The sequence below is a fragment of the Mucor mucedo genome (assembly GCF_025094135.1).
Source record: "Mucor mucedo strain NRRL 3635 chromosome Unknown EV154scaffold_7, whole genome shotgun sequence".
NCBI classification, from domain to species: Eukaryota; Fungi; Mucoromycota; class Mucoromycetes; order Mucorales; family Mucoraceae; genus Mucor; species Mucor mucedo.
The window spans coordinates 181,261-197,615 of record NW_026252291.1 but is presented as its reverse complement, the minus strand read 5'-3'; the positions used below and the strand labels follow the sequence as shown (position 1 = coordinate 197,615).

At 35.5% G+C, this 16,355-nt stretch overlaps 5 protein-coding genes across 5 annotated transcripts; 2 read left to right on the top strand and 3 right to left on the bottom strand.

The window, feature by feature from the left end:
• Positions 1 to 30: 30 nt before the first annotated feature.
• On the top strand, positions 31 to 565 carry EV154DRAFT_435559 (yippee-like protein; the record flags this gene model as incomplete). The annotated part of the gene is made up of 2 exons (XM_051596793.1): positions 31 to 279; positions 340 to 565. Coding segments are annotated over exons 1-2 (345 nt in total), but the record flags the coding sequence as incomplete, so codon positions are not given.
• EV154DRAFT_493363 (uncharacterized protein) lies at positions 566 to 1,458 on the bottom strand. Its single transcript, XM_051599793.1, has 5 exons — positions 1,407 to 1,458; positions 1,202 to 1,312; positions 936 to 1,121; positions 708 to 872; positions 566 to 635 (listed from the first exon to the last, which is right to left on the bottom strand). The coding sequence occupies exons 1-5, from the start codon at positions 1,411 to 1,413 to the stop codon at positions 580 to 582; spliced, it is 525 nt and encodes a 174-aa protein (XP_051462471.1). The 5' UTR covers positions 1,414 to 1,458; the 3' UTR covers positions 566 to 579.
• A 1,476-nt stretch (positions 1,459 to 2,934) lies between these two features.
• Positions 2,935 to 6,401, bottom strand: EV154DRAFT_279403 (uncharacterized protein). Its single transcript, XM_051594744.1, has 7 exons — positions 6,313 to 6,401; positions 5,790 to 6,251; positions 5,266 to 5,725; positions 5,096 to 5,195; positions 4,278 to 5,037; positions 3,600 to 4,218; positions 2,935 to 3,547 (listed from the first exon to the last, which is right to left on the bottom strand). Exons 2-7 carry the CDS (start codon positions 6,156 to 6,158, stop codon positions 3,204 to 3,206), a joined length of 2,652 nt encoding a protein of 883 aa, XP_051462470.1. The 5' UTR covers positions 6,159 to 6,251; positions 6,313 to 6,401; the 3' UTR covers positions 2,935 to 3,203.
• Positions 6,402 to 11,712: 5,311 nt separating this feature from the next.
• EV154DRAFT_279327 (armadillo-type protein) lies at positions 11,713 to 15,007 on the top strand. Its single transcript, XM_051594743.1, has 10 exons — positions 11,713 to 11,786; positions 11,841 to 11,912; positions 11,978 to 12,132; positions 12,194 to 12,294; positions 12,365 to 12,881; positions 12,970 to 14,091; positions 14,155 to 14,258; positions 14,321 to 14,460; positions 14,522 to 14,733; positions 14,814 to 15,007. The coding sequence occupies exons 1-10, from the start codon at positions 11,735 to 11,737 to the stop codon at positions 14,943 to 14,945; spliced, it is 2,607 nt and encodes an 868-aa protein (XP_051462469.1). The 5' UTR covers positions 11,713 to 11,734; the 3' UTR covers positions 14,946 to 15,007.
• Positions 15,008 to 15,012: 5 nt separating this feature from the next.
• Positions 15,013 to 16,308, bottom strand: EV154DRAFT_493352 (uncharacterized protein). The gene is made up of 5 exons (XM_051599792.1): positions 16,082 to 16,308; positions 15,618 to 16,013; positions 15,484 to 15,539; positions 15,364 to 15,426; positions 15,013 to 15,294 (listed from the first exon to the last, which is right to left on the bottom strand). Exons 1-5 carry the CDS (start codon positions 16,225 to 16,227, stop codon positions 15,092 to 15,094), a joined length of 864 nt encoding a protein of 287 aa, XP_051462468.1. The 5' UTR covers positions 16,228 to 16,308; the 3' UTR covers positions 15,013 to 15,091.
• Between the last annotated feature and the right edge of the window lie 47 nt (positions 16,309 to 16,355).

The window sequence follows — 16,355 nt, the reverse complement described above, 5'->3', positions numbered from 1 at the left end:
ATAATGTAAAAACATTTAAACATGTAGATTGTCAATATTAAAATAGGTGTTTTTATGTTATCAACTACGTGACTTGAGCAGCAGGACATTAATTTTTTTTTTTTATTCTCATGAGGTTTCTCTTTTCTTTCTATCTTTCTCTTCCCCCCCCCTCATTGAATGATGGATAAACGAAAACATCGCAATTATCTTGATTCTCAGCTATTCTTTTCTTGTACTTCATGTCATTGTCATTTACTAGATCAAACTTCAATCATGTCACGAAATTTCCAAGGCAGAGTAAGATATACAAAAAGAGTCATCACTTTAGTAACAAAAATTAATATCACAGATTGATAGAATGGACCGGCCTATCTTGTGAATAAAGTGATAAACATCACAGTTGGAACGAGAGAAGAACGCATGTTATTAACTGGCATTCATACAGTGGCAGACATCATTTGTACCCAATGTCATGTCAAAATTGGTTGGAAATACTTACGAGCACTAGAAGAACCACAAAAATACAAGGAAGGCAAATACATTGTAGAAAAATCTCGAGTTTCAAAAGAGTTTAGTTGGGATGATTAATATCTGTTTTTATTTTTTATTCAACTCGGTTAAAAAGTCAACACCATTGGCCATGACACCAGGTTCTATGTTTCGTAATGTGTTATTTAAGAAATAAAATAAAAAATAAAAATATTCCCCTTTTCCTTTCTTATTACCTCGTTCCTTGGGTTGTTGTCCCCAAGCAGAAGGAACTCCGTTACTGTTCTTTCCCCAAGCATTCGTTGTCGTCGTTACTGGCTTACTCACGCTCTCATATTTTTCAGGTCTCATCGAAGGGTCTAAGTTGGTATCATGATAAGCCGTCAATGCATCCGAAAAGCCTAATTTAAGAGTGTCTTTATTATCAAACTGCCTTGTTCTCTCTTTCTCTTTCTCTTACTTACGCATATTAAGAAACTCGACAAGTTCACCTCGATTAAATCCGTTGGCTCCCATCGATTGTTGTTGAGGTTGGATTAATCCAGCAGCTTGAGGTGAAGTCACCGCTGATAATATTGCCGCACCTGCTGCTTGTGCTTTTGGATTATTCAATAGTGTCTTATTTGTTGTTGTATTCTCTTTCTTTCCACCTGTACAACAACAACAACAAAAATATGTTTCTTTTCGATTAGCAATCGCATCTCTATCCCTCCCCATTCGAACAATTTACCAGACGAATTCTTTCTCTGACCTTGCTGTCCTTGTTGCTGCTGCTGTCCTTGCTGCTGTTGCTGCTTCAAAGTAGCATCCTTTCTTTCTGTCGACTTTTTGGGATGATTACCTATCCATTGAAAATAAACATGTCAAACGCTTCAATCCAATTATACAAAAAAAGGGCGGTGTTTCCCCTCTTTCCCCACACGCCACGCAATTACCTGCCATGATGGGAAAATCAACAAGTAACGAAAAAAAATAAAAAGATGTTCAAACCAAAAAGCTTTGGATAAAATCCTAATAAATCAAGTCACACACACATGTGTATGCTACCTAATTTCCACGCTTGGTTAACGACAATGGTCATGCATTTTGATAGCCCCGCCCCCTTATATACTCTTTGTTAGTGGCATTGTATGTTTTTTTTTTCACGCGACTCATTGATTTTAAAAGCAGCATATATAAAAATGCAATATCCCTTTCTTGCACAAGTTGGGTGGAAGAAAAAGGTACTGCATCCAGTTACGGTAAATGCTTTGATTGGCTAAGTCTGTTTGCGACTGTAATGCAGAGATTTGCGTACAGCTTTAGCCACAACTTTCATGCCTCAATTTTTATTCTGTCAAAAGAAAAATAAAGCCAAGCTAATTTTTTGCCTCTTTTGTATGCATACGTTTGATGTACACTGCTATGTATTATAATGCAACTACTTCATGTCACAAAATTATTTATTACTGCAATAATAAAACTCGTGATAATTTCATACACATCCTGGAGAAACGATCAATGCCGCAGTTGCTATAATGCGATTGGCTGATGGATGTTTTTAGTTTTCTTCAGTGTTTTGGTTGTACAAAAAACAGGATCCTTACTTCAACCACATCTTGACAGATGCACATAGATGTAACAAATAATTCAATGGTCATCATCCAATTTTTTAAAAAAAGTAGTAAAATAAAATAAAAAAGCCCCACCTCGACATCATTATTTACAATGTAAACAAAACTTAATTTTTATAAAAAGAGTTGGGGAAAAGTATCTTTCTTTATTTCTTTGGTCTTCAGGTCACGTATTTTCAGTAAATCTTCACTGCTAATTAAATTGCGTAGTGTTCCATAAGCCATAGGATTCTTTAATTGGCTTACATTAGAAGAGACTATTGGCTGTCAAAGTCGTTTGGCCGGAAAGTTTTTGCACGCAGCCCCAAGCGGGTTCTTCATTTTGTCAGTATCGCTTCATTCGCGTTTTATTATAGTCTGATTTGGGTTAGCAGCCCCAGTTTCCAAGAACTAATTATACACCCGTACGATGGGTGAATGCAGGAGTGATTAAAAGGGACTGTGAATGGTCGTAACTGTTTGAAGCCAATCGACACGCTCTTGAACATCAATCTTAGCTGAAATATAATGTATCTTGAAAGTGCTTTTTGCTCTGGTTTGCTTACATCTACGCTAAAGATAGTGCAATACGCATAGGCAGTCAACTATCGGGATCATTTTAAAAAATTACCTCATCTTCACGGAATGTTCGCCTTAAAGCCGATATTCCTACAGTTGCAGCTGCTATAAGTCAGACGCTAGGGTAAAAAACATCATCCCCTAGCACGGTCTCGATGATTCCCATGTAAGTATTGTGTGCAGGTTACATGAGGGTTTAATTAACATCATGCCCTCTTGTCACTTGAGGATCTACCCTCATTTCTTGAGTCATGATGTGCTTTTACCTTATCGTAGTGTGACCTGTTATACAGATTATTTTTTTAACTAACAACTAAGAGAAACACTTGTAGTTTCATATTTATTTCTTATTTAATCAACACTTAACTTTCTGTCTCTTAAAAAAATAAAGCTACCCAGTTAGGTTTTACTACTTGATGTAAAGATTATGTCGAAGTGTATCTCATGTGTAGTCATAAATAAAAGGTATATATAAATTTTTTAATGTGGGCACTAATATATTAAAAATGTCCTGCCCATATAAATTCAGGTTTATCGGGCTGTTGATCTATCCCACAATACCTATTTTGCTATAAGGTTCTCAAACAGGTAGTCGGTCTTCTTTCGAATATCAACAGAAGGCCGTTTGAGTATCATAGCATTAATGGTATACCTAGACTCAATTTTAAGGGAGAACCATTGATTTTTGGCGATCCTTTGAACTTCTGCAGTGATTATTTGATCTTGACATTCTATAGTAATACTGACTCCAATGTGCTCCATTTGAAGACTGACTATAAAGTGAATCAATTTCCCATCTATTCCAACTATATATGGCATAATAATTTTGGCTTCCATTATTTTAACATGACTCTTAGTAAGGTATCTACTATTAGCATCTTCTTCGGAGTCACAAGCGAAGATTGCTTATATAAAAATTAGCAGTTTCGCGGGTTTGTTTCCAATTATCATAAATACCTATTACTGCAGCGTTAGGGTATGTAATACATACATCTTTTTTAAACATTGTTTGTCGCTTGCATTCTAATTCTTGACCCTTTGTTACGAAATACTCTAAACATTCTTTTTCAAAATCGCTGTTTCCGTCAGAGCCTTTCATTTCCCTCTTTATCGAATCCGCCAAGCGTTTATCGAATTCAGCCTGTACCTTTAATCCAAACGATTGTCTTGCAGTATTTCTTGATAGTATACCGGGATTCAGGCCATAGGATACTGCACCACGAGAAATAGCTTGATCGACGCCATCGCAAGGGATTTTAATATCACACACGCCTTTATAAAGGTTTTTGATGCGTTTTTGCAGGTATTTAGACTGAGAAAAGCCGCCGACCATCAAAATAGCTTCAATAGTTCTACCTCCTTTTTCCGCCTGCTTTAATTGATCATCGATAAGGGCGAAAATACGATTAACAACAGGGTCGAATATTCTTTCTTTCATATCTTTGTTTTTCATTTTCAGCGTCATATTCCCATTAGACATTTTGTAGATACTATTGCTGGTAAAGTTTTCAATCCCCTTTCCAGGCAAGTTAATGTCGTAATATCTGCTGCCTCGGAAACCAGGTCTAAAATTAGGCTGCATTATTTAAAAATTAGTCAGGAAAAGTTATATCCATATAATGAAAAAATTGTTACCTTATGATTTTTTACAAAATCCTGCATAACATCTTCTAGAGGTACATATTCTTCGTTTATATTTATTCCAAAGTACTTGTAAAATTCAAAAATATAATTTTTAAATCTTACGTCGAGACAGACTGAACCGCAAATATCACTGATACTGTCACCAATTTGACAAATCCTTGGTTCTGTGGTAGGTACATCGTGTTCTCCTTTGTTCAGTCGTAAATTAAATGTAGTTAATTCTACAATTCCTCCACCAGCATCACATACAATAAAGTTCAGATCCTTATTTCTTTTGTCTTTTCCAAAATATCGAGTTAATCCCTTCTTTCTTTTGTCTTTTCCAAAATATTCGGTCAATTCCTTCTTATAGCACAGTACTGCTGCCTCGGGTTCACTGATTATATGAAGCTGGTCGATCTCATCTTTTAGAATTATCCCAGCTTCAATTGCAGCTTGAACCATGGTATCTTGGGCCAATAAATTCCACGTGGCGGGTACAGTAATCACATATCGCATCTTCCGGACTTTTGTCAAATCACTTACCCTGTCTAACTCGTTAAGTGTATGATCATTTAAACACCGGAGATAATCCGCAATAACTCCAACCGCATCCAAATCCAAATATTGCGGACATAAAAACAATTTGAAATTTTCTATGCTAAAATCTTTGTATTTTTTTGACTCATATTTGGCTTCATTACCCCAATATTTTGATCTCATCATTCTATCGTACGTTAACAAGGTTGGGGCAATTTCATTATAATTTGGCCTACAATCATCAATTAGAATGTTGTTGGAGTTTAAATAACTCTTGCATCTAATATTACCAGCCTGTTCTTATGGCCTTAATTTGTTCTGTAGTCACAGGGATGCCATTTTTATCTTTGAGCCGGACATAAGAGCACCCAGAAAAACTGGTGCCAAAATCTAATAGTAAGAAAGATACAATTAAAAAAAAACTTAAATTATGCATAGCGTTTTTTAAGCTTTTACGAACCAATTCCAACAATAAAGTCATAAGCATCATTTCCATTGTTATCATCGATAAGTTTCTCCAGCACTGCTTCTGGTAGGGACCATTTAATATCAAAAAATAGGGACAGGTGCTCATCATTAAGATACAGGGGGGTTTGAGATTTGTAATTGTTCAATCTTGAAGAGACCACACCCGAAGAAACATTTACAAGTGAATTCTTAACAATAGAATGATGGTACTTTATATTTTCTGTGGCTTTAAGATATCTAACGAAGTATGTATTGACAGTATAATTTCCAGAGAGAAACAGTTTGTACTGCCCATAATTTTCATCAGCTTTCGATACAAATTCATCTATACTTTCCATAAATGGTTTTAAGACAATTTTGTTTAAATCTTCATTCGTGAATTCAATGGGAATCCCATTAAAATTCAATTGTGAGATTGTAGTCCCTGTCTGGGTATCCGTATCATATCCATACTTGTAAAAAAAGCAGTTGAGATGAAGAATAATAAATATAAATACAAGTGTTACATGTATTTACCTTGATGTTTTCGGAAAAAGTCTGGACGAGATGATCAATATGCCAAATATGTATATTAAACTCTGTCAAATTTTCTATTAAATAGTCCTTAAACTTGATGTCTACGTTTAATAAGCCTTGTGTGGTATCGTCAAAAATTCTCGTAATAGTACTAAAGGATTCGGTGGAAGCTGCATGAATTTTTGCTATTCCAATAGAGATATCGTCTATATCTGCAACAAAATAATCTTGATCGTTTTGAAGTTCGGTCACGTTTCTATCGAGGGAAAGCTGGTAATGGGCTACAGCGACAGCTTTGATGACAAATGAAAGTCTGTGCTCAGCTTCAAAATCTTCAATAATTCCTGCTTCGATAAAGCAATCTTTCATAAATTCTTGTCGATCGGTTGGACAAACGAGGCAATAACAAACAGATTTTATGTCTTCATCGATAAACTCTTCGTTAACGAATTCTTGGAAGTGCTTATTTTTAATTAGCTTATCGTGGACTTGTAATCTTTTGAGGGCAAGTTGAACAAAATACTTCAAATAGTCAGTGATAACTTTTTTAATGGTCAAACCATCCATCAGCTGGCCAAGTTTTCTATTCGAAGCGTCGATGTCAATTAGATATTGACCGATTTTATCTACGTAAACACCTAAATCACCAACGTCTTCGACTTTAATACCGCATAATGGGGTATTGTTCTGATCTTCCAGGTACAGAATTGAAGAAAGAAATTTTTGAGGGTCTTTGCCCAAATCGTCCCTATCGTAAGCTCTTAGTTATGTTTATGAACGTAACCTAATTTGTTTCAGAACGTAAAATACCAGTATAAAACGGTAATAATATTGAAAGGGTCGTTTACATGAGCTATCGAGACCCCTGAAGTAGTAGTCCCTAAATCTGTTACATAAAATGTTATAGGACTTGTCTGATAAGTTGAATTATCACTACGTACCTATTCCGACGATATATTCTATTTGATTCAAACCATCCATGCTTTTAAAAAAAGATAAAAATGGGAAGAAGTAGAAAACGAGTAACAAAAAGTCTAAGTTATACATGTCCCTTTCTCGTCCAGTCATAAGTTACTCTTTGTTGTCGCACACAACCGTGTACTACAGTGACTCAGCCTGTAAATAATTCAAATATCAAGTAAAACCAAATGAATAAGGCAGTGTTTCAAAAGCAGTAGTATTCTTTAATCGGAATTACACGGAGGAGAATGTTGGCTGTCAAAGTTGTTTTATATACTTCAGGGCTTACCCTTTGAAATATCGCTTTGGCTTGTTCACACTCTGACATAAGCTTTTAACCTTATTTCCAGGAATTCTTGTGACACTAAAATCTCATTTTCTTTTTTAAATGTCTTCACCAGGAAAGCGAAATAGATCCGAGTAAAACCTTAGTGAGAAAGTACTGTAGAGAACGATAACACTATTTCTCTTATTGTTAAATGCAGAGTCACTTTTACCAATTCATTTTCGAAAAGAACATCAGCCATGATGAAATTCATTTAACTATAAAAAGCCTTCCTATTCCGGATGTAACTCATTGAAACCTCATTTGTCATTTATGTTATCCTTGTCACTTTTGACTTGCATTGAATTTTCTAAAAGGTAAAAATCCAATGACTCTGACTTGAAGCATTCTTTCACTGCAGTAGCTGTCCATAACGAAATAATTGGTCCCCCAGATCTGGCTTATGTTGAGCTATCACAAAAAATACACATATTTGCTGAAATTATACTGCCTTCCCTGGGTAAGGCTTGATTTCTTGTATGACAGCAACGAGGTTTTTAGTTGCTATGAAATCCCCTTTTTACATAGACAGCTAATGAAGTAGTCATGGCACGGCATGGTTGGTAATTTCACAAACAGGAAACAGGCAAGCGTCTCCTTGACAGCAGTATGACTTTCTTGTGTACGCAAAAGTCTTTTCTTCTCTAAAGGGAAAACTAGCTGTTTGCACGTTACTCATAAGCATATTCAAACGTTTTCTTTGACACTCTTCACGATCGGACCTTTTAATGGGCACCGTGAGTAAAAATGTTTTACACTATTCGGAATAGATCAGTGATCTTTTTGTCATGACACAGTCAAGGCATGTGGAGTGAACAAGATTTTCAAACTTCTCTTCATTTTAAGAACATTCAATTAATAGAGAGCAAAGGGAGTCTTTTTATTTTAATACGTGTTGCTTAATGGTTCTACCTAATGCAAAAAAGGCCCTTTACTTTTGAGAATAAGAAGCCTTATTCAGAAAAGTAAAGGGCCAAAAAAACAAAAAAAAAGCCCCCCACCGAAGTAGGAGGCAAAAAAAAAAAAAAAAAAAAAAAAAAAAAATATATACAAAAAAAAAAAAATATATACAAAAAAAAAAAAAATATATACAAAAAAAAAATATATATATACAAAAAAAAAAAAACGATGCTTACTCCCCAACACCTCTGAGAAGTACGAATCATTCAATCCTGGGACTGACGGCACCAATGAGAGCTATTGAACAGCAAACATCAGTGTTGAAAACAAACCTTAAAGAGAAGAAAAATCAATGGATGGGGGCTCCCTTTTTATACCATTTTGAAATCAAAAATTTATGGGCCATGTGATAGATATGACTATCAAATATGACTATCGATATGACTATCGATATGACTGCCTCTGGGTAAGTGAATGTGTTTACGCCACAAGGAGATCGCTTTAAAAGCAAATAAAGTTACACAAAACTACTCTTTTTCCTGTAAAAATCACTATTTTTCATGCCACAGAAATTCATGTCTTCTTTGAAGTCTTCACGTTACTCAACTGTCTTTTTTTTTTGTTACGCCAAATCACAGAAAAGAGAATTTAGACCTATTAGAAAGGACTCCAGTGTAGTTATTTTTATTGACCTCCATTTACTGTTCATAATTAAGAATGTCTTTTGTCATTCTGTCTAATAAAAGAACAGGTTTGTCACTGCTGTCTTTCACTCCACATGTATGCAAGTCATTATATAATGGGTAGGGGTAACTAATTAGACTTAAAGGTATAGTCAATGCTCACTATTAGTCATTATTTTCTTTCTTTTTCGTGCACGGCTTCTAAAACTTTATGCAAATGTTACAGTCCCCGCTTCCGACATTTCAAGTTCCTTCAGGCAACGTCTTTTGATGAAAGACCGTTATTATTATTATTGGATAGAGAAAGTCGCATACTTTTTTTTTATAAGAGCTTACAGTGAAATCCATAAACCCACATTCATACTCAAATACCAGTAATGACTGTAATAACTGTGCCCCTACCGTATTACAGTAAGGCATGATGTCCTTTTCCGTCAGTTGAGTACAGAAACCCTGGCGGTGTTTGCAAAAAAAAAGGGTCGTGTGTAAAGATCATTTGCATTTACAACTTCATTAGTTTGACCCATTATACTTTCCCTTTGCCCAAACCAGACACGCTCTTTAAGTGAGGATCAGAAGTCAAAGTGGCTTAGAGCACGACTAGTTTTAAATAAACAACGTGTATGCGTGCCTTTTTTTCTCCAGTATTTCTTCTTAAACCTCTCAATGTGACACGTTTCTTAAACAATCAGTCAAAGGAATAGGACTAATGGTACAACTTACTTGTGTGGGAAACACTATTCCAAACTATGGCTTTATATGGAAGGGTAGCAGAACAATGTCACGGCCATCTGTCAGATCAAGATTCTCAAGTATGCGAACTGAAAGTTCGGTGCGGTCTCCAAGGCCCTTTCATCCCTTTTTTTGCTGCCTGCTTGGTATGAAAATGGGCACTTTCATTCCAACACTTATATAGAATTAATCAGGTATTCATAAAAGCATTTCTTTTCGCATATTTGTGGTCTTATAATGCTGTAAATTTATCAGTTTCATGGGATAAAAGTATAACAGTACCTCGGATGAGCTCTTCAGTAAAATAAACCATCCAAAAGGCGAAAAAAGAAGGGAGGCCTCAAAGACGTAGACAAAGGTAAGTCTATATTATCAATTTAAGCAAAGACGTTGGCCATGCGTTTGTATACTGAGTTTAATAAGTTAGATAATATTAATGAAATTTATGCCAACAAGTCCGTAAAGGTAAAAGAAACGAAAATTAGAAAATTTGAAGTGGAAGAAGGTAAAATCTCTTATGAACTTGGGCCGTCAGCCATGTAAGCTTTAACTAATCTATTTAACTTAGACGATGCTCCCCAAAAATACAGCAGGAAGTGACTATGAGGGCTCCCCAAAAATACAGTAAGAAGTGACTATGAGGAACAAGGTCCCGGTAAAAGCAGCTATAAAAGAAGAAGAAAAGGTAGAAATGCTAGGGTTCAAGAACTATTTCAAGAAGAAGAAAAAGCTGAAAAGTAGGAAGGGAGAATGATAAAAACACAAAAGGCTGTTTCTGGTAAACCTCAAAAAAGATGCAAAAAGTGCGTTGAAATAATTTGATGAGCCATTCGCAGTTTCAGGATATTAATTTATTTATATTTAGACTTGCATGGCTTAATTTTTGAGACAAGCATATGACTGCTTACGTAAACATCTAAATCACCAACATCTTTGACTTTAATACCACATAATGGGGTATTGTTCTGATCCTCCTGGTACAGAACTGAAGAAGGGAATTTTTGAGGGTCTTTGCTCAAATTATCCCTATCGTAAACTCTTATTGATGTTTATGAGCGTAACATATTGTTTCACCACGTAAAGTACCAGGATAAAACGGTAATAATATTAAATGGATCGTTTACATGAGCTATTGAAACCCTTGAAGTAGTAGTCCCCAAATCTGTTGTATAAAATGTTATAATATATGTCTAAGAAGTTAAATTATCACCACTGACCTATTTCGACGACGTATTCTTTTCGATCCAAAGTATTCATGCTTTTAAAAAATGTAAAAAAAAACAACGTCAAAAAGTTTTTTGTCGTCCAGTCATAGGTTGCTTTTTGGTGTCGCAAATAAATGTGTGCTACCACAGCTCAGCAAAATATTTAGATAGATACACCCAGGTGAACTGAACTGAAGTGCCGAGTTGACTTTATGGGATTTTGTGTTAAAGAAATATTAAACGGCTAAAGTTTTCCTGAAGAAATATAAAAGGAAGTTTTACTTGTCTTCTAATTTAACGAACCAATATACCTTTTATTTCTTTTCATAAATACTTGCAATAGTATATCCACATTAACCTGACCAAAACCAAAAGAATAACCCAAACAAATTAATAGTATATTCAAGACTACTATTTCCACCGATTTTCTTAGGGACAACCAAAGTGCACGTAGTCACAACGTAAGATATGTGATTTGGGTGTCCTTTAGAACTGGAACAAGAATATATAATCAAAAACAATGTGATAAGTATGAATAAATGCATATTAAATGATTCACACTTTTTTTGACAATTACATCATCACTCTTTCGCCTTTAAGCTCGTTTGATCTCAATCTTACACAAAATTAATAAGGTAAAGGCCATAATGAGAAGCTGAACGTAAGCTATAACACGCACATACTGGTTTACCATGTGCTTATTATAATAAATTGTATTTGGTTCAAGACGATAAGTTATATTAACCTCTTGGTGTCTATTAAAGTATCATAATCCAACATTACGAATATGCGTACCCTGGCCGTCCATATGAAAAGCGATACAAGTAATCAAGCGCTTATTTATTTAGCGAAAACAGAACTCTTTTTAAAAAAGTTCATTGATATCCTTTGATATTCACCAAATGGTTATGATACAAATTACTATTGGGAAAAATCACTTGGATTTTTTTTTCCATGGCATTAAACAAATGTTATCATCCTTCCTATGAAGAAATGCAGGCGTGAAAAGTAGACCAGTAAAAAAACAAGCTACTTCAGAGTAACTATGATTTTGATTGGCCCGCGAGTAGACTGCTTTAAACAATTTTCATTGCTTTAAAAAAAAAACGCGCTTTTCTCACTTTACAAAAAAAAAAAATAATGGCTTACGAAGGCAGAGAAGATAATAGAGGCTATAGACCTCGTCAAGAAGGTGTGGTATAGAATGATTTATGTGTTGGGGACTTGTACTAACTTTGACATGCAGGTGGCGGTGGACCCAATCGCTACAGAGGTGGCGGCGGTGGAGGAGGAGGACCCAACCGTTACAACAATCGAGGTAATTATAAATTAATGCTCAAGTCTTTTGTACGAAATTAAATACTGATACCGATCTATTTGTAGACAGAAAATACAACAACAATGGCGGTGGTGGTAATGGTGGCGGTTATAATCAACGTCGTCCTTATGATCGTTCCTCCAATTCCGAACCTAAAGAGGACGAACAAGAAGATATTGAAGTTCGTCTCAAGAGTTTAATCATCAAGATTGGTGACAAAGTAATGACTTGTGTGATCTATAAAAAAAAATTAAAGACATGTGCTAAACACTCTGTTATAGATCTCGTCCGACTTGCAAATTAATTTAGCCAAAATGAAGAATATTTTAGATAATGATTATTCCAAGTACCCTCAAACCGTTCAAGATACATTAAAAGCTTGGTAAGGAAGAAGAAATAGATCAGAGGGAAGAAAAAAAAGCGACAACTGACAGATTTTGATTTATCTATAGTGTCACTGAACTTCCTGCAAAAGCACCTGTTTATGGTACCTTATTAGGTTTATTAAACGCCTCCAGTCATGATATTGTAGCAAAGTTGATGGTTGGATTCAATCAGAGCTTGGAAAGGACGATTAACGAATCCAAATGGTTTGAATTGAAACAATTTCTCAGATTCTATGGTGAACTTGTCAATGCCAATGTTATTTTACCTTCTGTTTATTGTGGTCTCTTGAATGATTTACTTGCTGCCTTGGATCAACCTAACCAACTTCGTCAACGTTTGGATTGTATTGTTTATATTATCTTGGCTACACTTCCTTGGTGCGGCAAAGAATTAAGTCAACGTAATCATGAAGAACTTGATCATATTTTAAAGAAAATCGAGATTTATATGCAACGCAGAGGAAATGTACCTGTCCTCAGTATCTTGAAGCAATACAATGGTATCAAGTATGACGCTGCCAGTGAAGATGTTTTGGCTCATATTTGGACCTTGACCGAAGAACTCAAGCGTAAAAACTGGGATGTAAATATGCCAATCATGAGGGGGGGGGGGGGGGAATTCAATAGTATAATTAACTTTTTTTTTTTTTTTTTTTTTTTTTCATTAATAGCTCCCACTCATTCCTAAACCTTACCTTTGGTACGACAATGAATTTACTGCAGCTCTTCAACACGACTTACCCAGATTCGTTGTACCCAACCATACCGACAATGTCACCTATATTGCACCTAACCCCACCATGAAGATTTTGATTGATGAAGGAGGAGCTTCCTTGCCTTCGATTCCCAACCATAACAGTATCGAATACTTTATCTTGCAAGAAACTATTTCTGACACCATGGAATTATTTGAAGTCAACCGTAAAGATTGTGCACGTTATCTCTTGGGTATCGCCAACAGTTTCGAACCCAAGTTTTTTAAATCACCTCCTTCATCCTCTGAAGATGCCCCCGAGATCAAGGAAGAAGAAAACAGTCGATGGAACTTGTCTGATTTATTAGTGGAAGCAGCTTTCTCTCAAATGCTCCGTCTTCCTACACCTCCTGTACGTCAAGTATTTTACTCTTGTGTGTTCATTGAGCTCTGTAGAGCAGATGTTGATACATTCCCCATGGCACTTGGTAGAGGTGTCAAGGCCTTGTTTGATCGTTTAGCCTACATGGATGTTGAATGTGTGCATCGTCTCTGGTGCTGGTTCTCGCATCATTTAAGTAACTTTGGATTCCAATGGGACTGGCAAGCTTGGGACAGTGTCTTAACTTTAGACCCTCTTCATCCTCAAGTGTGTTTCATCCGAGAGACTTTGGAAAAGGAAACACGACTTAGTTACTATGAACGTATCAAGTCCATCATTCCCGTCGAGTTCCAGAAATTGATTCCTGCTATTGCACCTGGTCCTGACTTTGAATACAAGGATCCCAACCATCCCTTGCACGAGAAGGCCAAGATCATCATTGAAAGTCTTCGTACAAAGAAGAGTGTGGAAGAAGTGCGTGCTCTTTTGGCACAGTTCAAGAAGGAACTTGGTGTCGAGATTAGTGAGCAAGAACAAACTCAAATCGTTCGACAAATGTTTGTACAGTGTTTGTTATTGGTCGGATCCAAAAGTTTCTCCCATATCTTGAATGTCGTTGAAAGATATTTGGATGTCTTGCGATTTGTCAATACCACACCTGAGGGACGTCTTCATACAGTTCAAATTGTTGCTTCTTTCTGGAAGAACAATACTCAAGTAAGAAAGAGGGGGAGAAGAAATGCGTTATTGGAGGCTGTTTTACTAACTTTTTCCTGATAGTTTTTGGGTATTCTGTTGGATAAATTATTAAACTATCGTGTCATTGATCCTACCTCTGTAATCACATGGATTTTCGAGGCTGATCAATTGAAGTTTGTTGGAAGGTAAAGCTTTTTTTTATTTCTTTATATATATAGAAAAGGTTTGCTAAATGTATAACATATAGATCATTTATCTGGGAAATTTTAAAGAACACTTTGGCTAAAGTCAACTCTCGTGTTGTGCAAGTCAAGGGTAAACTTGATAACTTCCAAGCCCAATATGATACCAACAAGATCAAGCGTGAACAGTCGGAAATGACAGAAAGTAAGAGAAAGACTGTTTATGAGTGTAGAAATAAAATTGAATTCATCTTTCTTTTCTTTAGTGGCAGAAGCAGAAGCACAACAAGAAGCAGATGCATTACGCCTTGTAGAAAACTCTTTGGCCTCTGTATCAAGAGAACAAAAGGAAGTCTTTATGATTGTTTACCAAAAGTTTGCTCGTGTTCTTCAAGAGCTCATTACATCCAACCCTGATGTTGAATCTAGTTGGACTTACAAGTGGGTCTTTGGTTGGTACCGAGAAATTCTCCGTGTGGTACGTTTTAATTATCATTGGCACATGGCAAAAAAAAAAAAAATCAATTAATTCTGAACTTTATTGCAATTTTATTTTAGTATTATAAGGAGTGTGGAGGATTCATGACTACACTGGAGACTTTGGTATTTACTCCTGATTTAGACCCAAGAATTAATCGTGTATTTGCTGAAGTTAGAGCTCTTAAGCACGAATTTGAGGTTTTGGTGTGAAGAAAATAATTATAATAAAAAAAAGGGGGGTTCCAATGTACATGAAATAATAAAAATGTGTTTGAAAATATGAACGGGCAAATAAAATGGGTTGTAACTTTATTTTTCGCTGGCATTTAAAAAAGAAAAAAGAACGACAGTAGCACCTAGAAGAAGGCTGGTTTATAATCTAGAATGCGCGTTGTGTAATCTTGATGAATCTTTTCAATTTCTTTATCTTTAGCACACTGATCTTTCTTATCCAAGTCCATTAACCATTTCACAGAGTCCTCAAATGGTTGATCCTCTGGCAATGATTCAAACCTTTCATTTTTTATGATTAATTTCTCAATCTCTTTCTTCATTTCCACTATACACGTTTCTTGTTTAATTAAGGGAAAAACGGCGGGGGCTTTAATTTTTTTTTTTTTTTTTTTACCTTCTGCGGACGTGATTGTAAGATCTGATAAACTTGGCCGTGTAACCATCATCGCGGTAATGGCTAAATTTATATCGTGTGAGTTTTATTGTCAAACATGAGAAACAGATTATCAGTTACCTGGTACGTTTTTACCAGTGGTGGATTCCATACGTCGTTTCACTCTGTCAGTGACACTTTTTAATAAAAGAAAAAAAAAAAAAAAACGGTTAATTCTCTATTTTTTATAGGTTCAATTTGAATGCAAACAATACCAGGTGGGTAGGCCAAGTGAGAGCAAGTTTCCCATCGTAAATTCCCAATCAAATGAGCCTTCCCCTTCAGTGTGTGAATTAACCATATTTAATAATACATTATCTATTAGATCTACAGAGGCATCCTGTATAAACTCCACGGCTTTTTCATTCATTTCTGTTCGGGGTTTCGGCTTTAATTCGTTCGTTAAGAAATGGCTGACGAATTCGTCTATAAAATCCTCTGCCAGGATATTCTTTTTCCTACGGGTCATTGTCCTAGCCATCCGCATAATTCTCGCCTTATACGACTCATACGAATCGTTATAAAGTTGCACTTTAAGTCTTTTAGTAGGCCTAGAACGAGATAATTTTGAAACGTAATCCCCATTTAAACTTTCATTATTCAATAACGTACTAGCGTGTGTGCACACAAAAAAAAGTTAGAAATAAAAATAAAAAAAAAGGTTTATTTCATGTCTTACAATTTCAATGGCCAGCATGTCGGTTGATCCGGGTTCTTCTTCAAGGTTAATATATCTGCCTTTTTTTTATAGAGTGACTTATATTGCTTCTTAATGGCCTCATATGCAGCCTCTCTTTTTTGAAAATCTTGGCTTTTTCTGTCCATTGTGTAATTAGGAAGAAGGAATACAAGAAAAAAAAAATTTTTTTTTTGAGACTCAATATGACATCAAAAAAAAAAAAAAAAGGTAAACATAACACATCTATCAAATTTACATGACTTCAATTTTTTTT

What these genes read in the sequence shown, in the direction of transcription:
- EV154DRAFT_493363 (XM_051599793.1), bottom strand. An exon ending in TGTCGAGTTTCTTAATATGC is followed by an intron (nt 873 to 935) that starts GTAAGTAAGAGA and finishes CTCTTAAATTAG; the next exon opens with GCTTTTCGGATGCATTGACG. An exon ending in ACAACAACCCAAGGAACGAG is followed by an intron (nt 636 to 707) that starts GTAATAAGAAAG and finishes TACGAAACATAG; the next exon opens with AACCTGGTGTCATGGCCAAT.
- EV154DRAFT_279403 (XM_051594744.1), bottom strand. Translation starts at nt 6,158, where the DNA reads ATGAAAGATTGCTTTATCGAAGCAGGAATTATTGAAGATTTTGAAGCT. An exon ending in TGACTTTATTGTTGGAATTG is followed by an intron (nt 5,196 to 5,265) that starts GTTCGTAAAAGC and finishes TCTTACTATTAG; the next exon opens with ATTTTGGCACCAGTTTTTCT. An exon ending in CCCTAACGCTGCAGTAATAG is followed by an intron (nt 3,548 to 3,599) that starts GTATTTATGATA and finishes TTTTTATATAAG; the next exon opens with CAATCTTCGCTTGTGACTCC.
- EV154DRAFT_279327 (XM_051594743.1), top strand. Translation starts at nt 11,735, where the DNA reads ATGGCTTACGAAGGCAGAGAAGATAATAGAGGCTATAGACCTCGTCAA. An exon ending in TCATCAAGATTGGTGACAAA is followed by an intron (nt 12,133 to 12,193) that starts GTAATGACTTGT and finishes ACTCTGTTATAG; the next exon opens with ATCTCGTCCGACTTGCAAAT. An exon ending in CAATTGAAGTTTGTTGGAAG is followed by an intron (nt 14,259 to 14,320) that starts GTAAAGCTTTTT and finishes TATAACATATAG; the next exon opens with ATCATTTATCTGGGAAATTT.
- EV154DRAFT_493352 (XM_051599792.1), bottom strand. Translation starts at nt 16,227, where the DNA reads ATGGACAGAAAAAGCCAAGATTTTCAAAAAAGAGAGGCTGCATATGAG. An exon ending in ACATGCTGGCCATTGAAATT is followed by an intron (nt 16,014 to 16,081) that starts GTAAGACATGAA and finishes CACACACGCTAG; the next exon opens with TACGTTATTGAATAATGAAA. An exon ending in TACAATCACGTCCGCAGAAG is followed by an intron (nt 15,295 to 15,363) that starts GTAAAAAAAAAA and finishes AAACGTGTATAG; the next exon opens with TGGAAATGAAGAAAGAGATT.